The 10,164-nt window shown below is 38.2% G+C and overlaps 1 protein-coding gene across 2 annotated transcripts; it reads left to right on the top strand.

The window, feature by feature from the left end:
• The first annotated feature begins 309 nt into the window (after nucleotides 1-309).
• On the top strand, nucleotides 310-5,516 carry LOC131246369 (uncharacterized). Of its 2 annotated transcripts, XM_058246433.1 has the most exons (4): nucleotides 310-757; nucleotides 1,049-1,216; nucleotides 2,767-2,845; nucleotides 5,175-5,516. In XM_058246433.1, exons 1-4 carry the CDS (start codon nucleotides 734-736, stop codon nucleotides 5,324-5,326), a joined length of 423 nt encoding a protein of 140 aa, XP_058102416.1. In that variant the 5' UTR covers nucleotides 310-733; the 3' UTR covers nucleotides 5,327-5,516. The 2 variants fall into 2 exon arrangements, with proteins under 2 accessions (XP_058102416.1, XP_058102415.1); XM_058246432.1 differs by lacking the exon at nucleotides 310-757 and having other exon boundaries at nucleotides 777-1,216.
• The last annotated feature ends 4,648 nt before the right edge of the window (nucleotides 5,517-10,164 follow it).

Below are 10,164 nucleotides of genomic sequence, written 5' to 3' on the forward strand. Positions count from 1 at the left end.
TGGATATTTTTCATTTTTAATCATTGATTAGACGTCAAGCAATCTAATATTTAGGTAATCAAATAATAGTATTTTTTTTTTTTTTTGTTCATGATGCATTTAAACTAGAAAGCATAATTTGGACAGTTTAGCTTGAATTGATTTACACCATGTGTTCAATTTCTAAGTAATTTCTAACTGCCTGGATATCAACCGTCACACTCTACGGTTTGAATGCTCCACAAATCAACATTGCTTTCGCCGTAGACAGAGTATAAGCACTGGTGTGATGGATTTTATAGCAAAACATAGTGGAATTTAAAGTTTATTTTTTTTAAAAAAAGAGTAATTAATTCTCGCATGATGATCTAAATCAGTGCATGTTTCTCAAAATAAAGAAAAACATATATTTTAATAATAACTGTACTATATCATTTAATTATTGTTGCTGCCAATTTTTAATACAGGGAGTTTCTTTTAGACCTACTTCAAATAAAGAGAGATGAGAGCTTTTGTCTTTATTTTGGTAGTAGCCAGATTAAACCAGAGTTGTCTGCATGTGGTCATGCCATATTGTTTGTGCTTATTATGATCATCTGACTTCTATTAGATGGCGCAACAATAGCCATAATTGTCTTTTATTTATGTTGTAGTTCTTTTGTTTATTTCTGCACAAGTATTTGTTTGTGCTTATCATGATCATCTGACTTCTATTAGATGGAGCAACAATAGCGACAAGTTTGTACTAATTTTCATGAGTAGTTCCTTCAAAAACAAGGTAAAGAAATTTTTTCTTTAGATTTGGTTTTCAGAACTGAAAACCCGAGTACACTTCGGATCGAGTATCCAATAAATATAATTCTCCCTAATGTTCTTGAACATGGGATGAATTTATGCAGTCTTTAAAGCATACATCATAGCTTCCATTGAAACTGTATTAGCTTTCATTTGTTTTTGTATTTGGTGGTTGATCTTTGATGGGGTCAGCATGTTCTTACTTCCCACCATGACACTTTTAATAGCAATTAGGAAAAGTTTAGTTATCCATGGAGTAATCCTTCCTCTACAGGTTACCCGTCAAGCAAATCCTTTTGAAGATGCTGCTGTTGTTCATGAAATTAGACAGAAAGTTGGGCACCTCATAAAACTTCGTGTGGATGCCAATCGTAATTGGACATATGAAGAAGCTGTTCTGTTTTGGTCCTGTGTAAAATGCTATGATCTTCAATACATTGAGGTATGATCTGCTGAAATTAATTATTCTTGGCATTTGAAATTCTGCGGTATAAAGTGTTCACACAAAACAACTGTTACAAGAGCAATTGAGCTTTAATGTCTTAGGATTCGTCTCTATTTCATGTGTATGCATAGCAATCATAACTCATTAGTAATGCTAACTAGTGATATTGAGGGCTTACAAAGAGAACATTTTGTATCAATAGTATCTAGCATGTCCCATGGTATGATTTTAGACTTGCATGGACTTGCCTGAAATAAGTTCCTGGAAACCATGTCCATAACATTTGGCAACACTGCATGACTTTAGCAGTCCCCTAGTAATATGCGTGGGTCCCACATGAAATATGCATTGCTTTTAGTTAAATAGTCAATTAGCAGAGGTGATGTTCACCAAAGTGGGATAATTAGAAAGGACACATGAGGATAAATTTTCTCCTTTTTTTATTCTTTGAAAATTTCATCATGATGAATCTTTGAAAAAAAAATTCTTCTTTTAAATTGTCACATTTGTTCTTTTCCATGGTTTTTTCTCAAAACAAACATGCCCTTCCATGTTATTGATTTTTTTAATATAATGTATGATATGATTTTTTTTAATCATCTAGCATCTGCATGATCACAAGCACATGAATTTGGGGTTGTTGTAATAGTTTATAAACAAACACAAGAGGCATGTTGCTTGGTACTGACATTTGATCCTTGGTGTGTCTTAAGTCAATAGAATTGATAAAGTTTGTTCTTCATTGGTTCTCGCTTCTGTTACAATTCACCTGCCAATTCACAGTTTGGCAGTTCTTAACAGCAGTTGGTTGCTTGATCCTTAGGTGTGTATTAGTTGATTTTGGAGGTTCTTTTAGAATGGTATTGGATATTTGGTGAATTTTTTAGTAGTTGAAATGCTGAATTGATGAAGTTCTTACATTTGCTAATCAAGTCATAGACTGCAAATGTTTGTTGTTGTTTCTATAGATGTTAGTAAAATATTCTTGGCATGCATTACTATGGTAAACAATGAAACAATGAAAGAGATGAAACCCAAGCACTTGAAGATCCTCCTGCCTATGTGCACTAAAAAAAATGTTCTCCAGTAGCGTGCTGGAGCTGGAAACAGCGTGAACCATGGTGCATCAATCAAATCACGTAATAGTCACCTTTGAACCCAATTTGAATATTAAAGAAATAAGATTTTCGAAGAACTGTCTATTGCAAGGATGAAATAACATGGAACTATGCAAATATGGGGTAAAATGATTTCTCTGTTCATGTAATTGTCTATGGGCTCAACTTGTAGCCTGGTAGTTTTGTTATTCTGTCAAAACATTGTTATAAAACCTTTGAATTTCTTCTCTTAATACTTTCAACTTGAATGTCGGCTTAGGAAATATCCATGAGCCTTTTGCAGCCTTTGTCTTTACCTCTTGCATGCTCCATGATTTTCCTTGTTCAGCTTTCCTATTCATTTATAAAGGAATGCTTCACTCTAAAATCGATGAGCTAGGACTCAAATCATTCACTTCTTCTTATCCTCCTTATTTTATCTTTGGACAGGTATCAGGACCCAGTATGCATGATGATTGTTTTCTTGAAGGAGCTGTGGCCAGATATAAAGGACTCAAATTTATTTCAGGTTTGCAGCATTTCCTCTAAAAATTTTCTGTGTATCAAGCATCATTTAAATGATCATGATGTGCTCCATTGCATTTTGAATTTGAACTTCATTGCATTTTGATGTGCTCCATTACATTCAAGAAGTCTAGATACCAAGTGTTCTTCCCATCCGCTTTGTGCAATTTTCATGATAATGTTTTTGTAAAGTGATCATTAGTCAAGTTTACATCAAGTGTCAATTGATCTATCATCTTTGAACATACTTGTAAAAAAAGGTCCTCTTGTAATGATGTTGGGTTTTCACAATAATGGTACAATGAAATGCCTCCAATATACCACATTGTTTAGTATTAGCATTTGCTTATGTAGGCCTGCTTTACTTTTCATATAGAATATATTGCCATCTTGTCTTTAGAATTTCATCAGTATGCTTTTACTTGTGCCTTTGCAAGGGACCAAATTGGCGCACCATTAGCTTTTTGATTCCATGTTCTTCACTGTCTTCGTCTTCTAGAAACAGATTCATATCCAACAGCTGATAAGCTATGCCGAAATAAAATTTGGGTTGGAAGAGTCGAAGGTCAGCGATAGTTCCTCATTAATTCTTAGCTTTCATTTGCAAATGATGTTATGATTCATGTTGATTAGAATTGTTAACAAGTCTTCCTGTCTATTTCATTGAGCCTCATCATCCGGCTAAATTCTTCTGGAGAGGACAGTTTTATGGAGAGAATGATGATTTCAAGCGTTTTTCATATTAGTTAACAGTAATCATTGTATCGGAGATTTTGGTAAGAATTGAAAATAATATTGATTTTTAAGTTTTGCAAAATTGGTAATATCAGTGATGGAAATTGGGTATTGGGTGTTGTTCAGTAGAAAGAGTACCTGAGAATTTGGTGGGAAGGATTTTTTATTTTTTATTTTTTCCCAAAAAGGTGGGAGCACACCACCTGAATCTGTATAAATTGAAAAATGGATTGTACAACCAAATAGGTGGGCAGTACAAAAAAGGGGCCATGCCACACCTAACTAAATGAAAACATATACAATACTGAAAAGCCAAAACCTGAAAAGGGCCTAAATGTTGACTGATACAATTGTTGAGGTCACGAAGCATGCTATCTCCTTGACAAACATAGTATTGAGATGTCTCATTTTGTAGGTACTTTAGATGACCAGATAAACCGTTGCCCAATCTTTTTTGGCAACCCTCATCTGCATAGCTTCCATGCTTAAACCATGGAGAAATTTCCCCTGATTGAGAGGCAGGGGCCATTCAGAAGGTAGGGCCTACTTTGGACATCCCCTGACTGAGAGCCCATATCTCACGCATGGGTGGAACATCGTAGATTAATTCGTGGGTTTTATGGATTGTTGCTAATGGGTCTTTCTCTATTTACTGATACTGTTTTTGGGTTGACAGGGTTTGTAGGTTTAGGTGATCGAGCATATATATCTTTTTATGCATTTTTCTTTTAATGTTTTGACTTTGATTGTGAAACGTTAGCTTCTGATAAATCTCTTAGATTTGTTAATTCTTAATTCGTTGTTTGAGGTTCCCTGACGCTGCAGTTTAGATTTTTTTTTTTTTTTTTGAAGTGGTTTTATCAGAATTTATTGTGTAAGCTCGATCAAAAGAAACAGAACGCTGGTACTACTGGAGATTACGTTTCGATAAGCTTACCAGTTTCATCGAATGTGTCCATTTTGTGATGGAGGTCTCCTATCAGATAATCCTAGTCATCCAATGAAATTGACAATGATGACTAGTGTTCCACAATCATCAGGGGGGCAATTGGATGTTTTGGTTCATCCCATAGGGAGCCTTTTGTGATATTCACCACCCACTATTCAGCTGCCATTAGAGAAATTTGGACCACGGGAAAGTTAGGTCCACATTTACATTTAATTGTGTTGTGAAAATGCTTGGTTTTATGCCAATGTATTTCATTGTGAATCAATGTTCAAAATCTTGGACACAACTCCCAAACCCATCTCTTTAATTCAGCATTGCCATGTCAATGAGAAACTCAGCTAAATTTATTGAATTGGAATCTGGATTCTATGTTTGCCTGCTTGGGGTCCCACCAAATCATGGTTTTAAATAGTGGTTCAGAGTCTCTCACCAAAAGACCGAAATTGTTACTACTCACTTGACTCATTTGATTTCAATCTGGCAACTCATTCAGGTCCCAACTGAATCCAGCTTGTATAGTATGATGTTCGAACCCTGCAGCAAATTCATTGAACTTGCCCTAGTTGATCAGCTAGTTATTAAATTGGAGTCCTTGTTTGGGCTCTACTATTTTTTTGACTGCTGCTAATTTATATTTTCATTCTTATAGGAAAAATTTTCCTTAAAATGAAGGCAGCAAAGGGAAAGGGGGCTACGAAGAAGGAAACCAAGGAAGCTTTGAAGCCAGTTGAAGACAGGTTGATTGAAAGCTCAAGTTTATTGTTGTTAATCCTTCTCCTTCTTTTTTTCCGTATGCTTTGAGATGGGATTAAGTGGGCCTGGGTTGTATTATTAGAGTGGTTCTTTCACCTGCAACATTGTAAATAAGGTGGTGTAGAGAGATCTTTCTACACTTTTTCTTCTGCGTTAACACACTAGGTTCTAGCAGTTCATCAGATGAAAACTAAGGATTGCTTACAATTATTCTATACAAAAAAAGATTTTGAATTAAGTTCGTGTGCTTTATACATTTATATTTGTACACATTACTGATTTACCTGCAATCGTTTTTTTTCCCCCAGTGGTGGAAGTGGGCAGGAAAATTTGAAACAACAAAAATTGCAATGGGTATGTGTTGTAGGTAACTACGGGCTCTATAGCTACGGATATTATCCGTAGCTTTCTCTCGTTTTCAGCCACCACAATAAATAACTAATGATTTAGGGGTGGCCTGCATTACCGCCGGTAAAACCTTTACCGGCAGTTGCGTGATTGCCAGTAAACCCTTTATCGGCATTTTTGGACCTTTGTCGGCAGTTTTGACTGCAGGGAAAGGCCCATTTTGTTGTGGTGAAGGCTCAAGTGGACCACACATTCGAGATTAAACTCTTACCAAGTTATGTGGGTAACACCATGACATATGTGTTATATCCAAACCGCATGTCCATTTGGAGAGCTCGTGTAATGTTTGTCCAAAAAAATTAGACAGATACAAAGATGTATTGGACCACACTATAAAAATCAATGGGGGATTGAACGTATACCATTGAAAGCCTTTTGGGGGTCAGAGAAGTTTTGCATCAATATGATATTTGTTTTTCCTCTTCATCCAAGTTTGTGTGACCTCATGAATGGATTGGATGGAAAATAAATGTTATCATGGGCCCTACAAATATTTTAACAGTGAGAATTATTCTATCGTTGAAAACGTTATCGCGGGTACTCTTCACAAATTTTCTTTCTTTTGATCTTTGCACATGCCATACCTATAACGCCCTGAAAATCGGAGGTCGAGCATAGACTCACTCTCGAGTTCCAATGCATCACTTATGCAACATAGATAATGATGATAAAATGTTGTCTGTATTAGTGCCTTAAATATGAATGAGATTATACCAAAACAACATATCATACTCCAGAGGCAATTAAAGTATGCTAGCGGAAGACTGTGATATGTATATAAACTGTACAAAAATAATAGTAAGCCCTCAGAGTATGATTGCCACTAGGTTAAACAATTACAAGTTTAATTCAAAAATATACAAAAATCAGAAAGTGTAATGTTCTCTATCCAAAATCATGTAGCCCCGTCAGCGCAACTCCAGATCTACATAGACCCACCAGAGATTTGCATATAGGAGAACTCCTCCTCGTCATCGTAATCGTCCGGCTCTTCCTCATAAGCATCGCTATCACCTGTAGTTAAGACAGAGTCTGGTTGGTGTTTAAAATACCATCCCAGAATGTGGGAGTGAGTGATCAGCTCAGTGGAGCTATAAGGCAAAGGTTAACATGTGATCAATTCAATCAAGCAGTAATGATAAAACAATACAATCAAACATCCCTAAGTACTCTGGTTAATGCAAAAATAATATGTATTAATGATGCCTACACTCCCTCTGCGATCTTCCTCTTACGGTCGCGGCATGCACCCCTTCCTCTGTGCTCAACACCAACACTAAAGACACATGCAATGCGGTGCATGGGCATGATTACCGAGTTCTTATTAGACCTTTTTATACAGCAGGATTGGGAAGCTAATGCACCTCCCTTTATGTCATATACCCAAACGTTGATCCATCTAGGGTCGTTAATCCCAGTAGTCACATACGATAGGCAATTTCCAGGCTGCCACGGAGAGGCTCGTCACCTCAGCGTAGGCCTGGTTTATACTCTAGTTTATTACGGAAATGCTTGTCACCTCAACGTAGTTTCTACACTGAAGTTCACTACGGGCTCGTCACCTAATCATAGGCCAACAGCTCGAATACAGTGTCCCATACTACCGTATTCGACTCACGAGTTTATGTTGCTCACTGGTTACTACGGGGAGGCTCATCACCCCAGCATAGGCTGAAAGCACGACCACGGTCTCCCATACCACTATGTTCGGCTCATGAGTCTTAGCGGATCGAGGTACCAAGGTTAAACGGGTCTTCCACTGGTGAGTTTGGTACCTTAGATTCAAGCAGTAGCGTCCATACATGGTGAACATTCATCGAGCCAATTGGGTTACTTGACAAGCTCGACTGGTACAAGCATACGTCGAACCGATCAACATGAAGCGCGTAAGCACTCTGCGTGGCCTAACCACTGTCGACTAGCAGTGTATGACTCGGATTCCTCGAACATGTCTGGTGTGGCGAAACAACCTCGGCCACTAACTTAGAAATCATTACCGACCGCCTGGACTACGTCGTAGCCCCAAACACATTTTATGTACATTAGGCATTCATATGTACCAGTCCAAAACCGCATGTGCCAACCAAAATCAAATACAAATCTTACTTGAGCAATTTAATCACACACATACTACACATATTATCATACATAAACGTTTCATTCATACAGCATATAATAGTAAGATAGGTTATAGAAAGGGTTCTATATCCATAGTTAAGGGGATTGAGAATCCTATCTCAACACCCTCCATACATGCATTTAAACAAGTATTTTCTCATTCGGGCATTTTATCAAATACTTAAATTACACATATTACACACATGCACTTTATTAGTTTAAAACACATATCATAGCAATTCCTTCTACATAGGAGTTGCCATATCAATAACAATCATGTATTCTCTAACGACAATCATATCAAACACGAATCATAATTTCACATGCATTCAGACATTTCAACAAACACATGGAATGCATTTAAACCAACATAGTTTACATGTTTAGTTTACAGAAAATATCGTACCTAGCATCTGTGATAGCAATCAAGTCAGACATAAATCATTGCTGACATTGAAAGCCTTGAAAACCATAACCTAAACGTTTATAGTCTGCACCTTTCGTCGATAAACAAGTATCGAACTCAGTTTGTGTGTCAAGTCTTCGTCTACGACACGACAGTCACCTATAGCATGAAATAGGTTAGCTATTTCATCACTTACACTATTTGAAACCCTAAAATAGATTAGGGTTAGGTTTTCTTACCTAAGAACATAGTCGGAATCGCTGAAATAGCGATGCAGAAGGGTTGATTCAGCCCGTGGAGCGATAGGGAAGGATCCTAGGTACGGTCTCCCACTTTCTCTCTCACTTTCTCTCTCTTTCCTTCTCTTTCCTCTCTCTTCTCTCTCCTAGGGTTAGGAATTCGTATGAAATGAGAGAGGGGTGGGTTTAGGCCCTTATATAGGCCAAGAACTGATGGGAATGGCCCCAGGGCCATGATATACTTAAGTTATGGCCAAAGACTAGCCTTTTCAGTCTAACGGAGCACATCTGGTGGCTCCTTTTCTGCGTGCGGTCGGACTTAAGCTCCCTGACATTGGATCTAGGTCAGGTTAAGTTTTCGATCCGATCAGATTTATAGATCGTCCGCGGAGGACCAGTTTCAATTCGACGGTCACCGGTACTCGATCAGGGCCACAAGTACACTAATATGTGTTGAAATTTTTTCCTAATCTGAGGTTGTAATTGGGTCAGATTTCGATGGTCTGAATCCTTAGATATGGCCTGCAAGTGAACGACTCAATTCACTTAAGTTTCAGTTCATTTCCTAAAGATATTCGCGTTTTTCACACACTTCGCTTCGGGCTCAAATTGTACGTTTCTGGGTACTATTAGGATTTGATTTCTGAGATGGTTGTCAAGTCCAGCAATGCGGTCATAACCGTATATTTTTGGGGTAATCGGACTTTCGACGTGCAGTACAGGTCCAATACGGAGTTTCGGTGTGCTCCCTAGAGTAAACGAGTTTAGAGATTGATCTTGAATTTCAGGGTAATATAGCATCAACGATTCTATACATTTTGGGTCTTGCAGTTCGTATTTAAAGTGATTAGTGCTAATTTCACAGGTAACCTAGTTTAACACTTAGTTAATTCTCATCTAATTTTTAAAGGATTTGGTCCTTTGTGATTTCTACCTGAGGTGGTACTCAGGTTTTTGTGCAGATTTTTCCAAGACGTTACAATCTACCCCCCTTACAGAAGAATTTCGTCCTCGAAATTAGTACATTTTCATACTCCTCGAGAATCTGAGGGTAGTTCTTGCGAATTTTAGCTTCTGTTTCCCAAGTAGCCTCCTCTTCAGTGTGGTGTGTCCAGAGAACCTTCACAAGTGGAATCACCTTACTGCGCAACACCTGCTCCTTCCTATCCAGAATAGGTGTCGGTCACAGTACATAAGTAGCGTCTTCATTCAACTGTACCTGCTCCCATTTGATAATGTGGGAAGGATCGGGAATGTACTTCTTCAACATAAATATATGAAATACGTTGTGCACGCCCACGAGTGGTGTGGGCAAAGCAAGGTGGTATGCCACCACACCCACTCAGTCCAGCATCTAAAATGGACCAATAAATCTCGGCATGAGCTTCCCCTTCTTTTCAAACTGGAGGACTCCCTTCATCGGGGAAACCTTCAGGAATACATGGTCCCTAACCTCGAATTCTAGCTGTCGCCGCCTTGTATCGGTGTAGCTCTTCTGTCTACTCCGTGCTGCCAGAAGTCGACGCCTGATAATGTCGATCTTCTCTGAGGTCGCTTGAACTAACTCTGGGCCAATCAGGCTATTCTTGGGTGCCCATACAGTACTTCGTAGGGAGCCATGCCAATACTTGCCTGAAAGCTGTTGTTGTAAGCGAACTTGGCATAAGGAAGACAGTCATCCCAACTGTCCTTGAAATCTAGTACACAAGTTCGTA

This window comes from Magnolia sinica, chromosome 5 (assembly GCF_029962835.1).
Source record: "Magnolia sinica isolate HGM2019 chromosome 5, MsV1, whole genome shotgun sequence".
In the NCBI taxonomy this organism is placed as follows: Eukaryota; Viridiplantae; Streptophyta; class Magnoliopsida; order Magnoliales; family Magnoliaceae; genus Magnolia; species Magnolia sinica.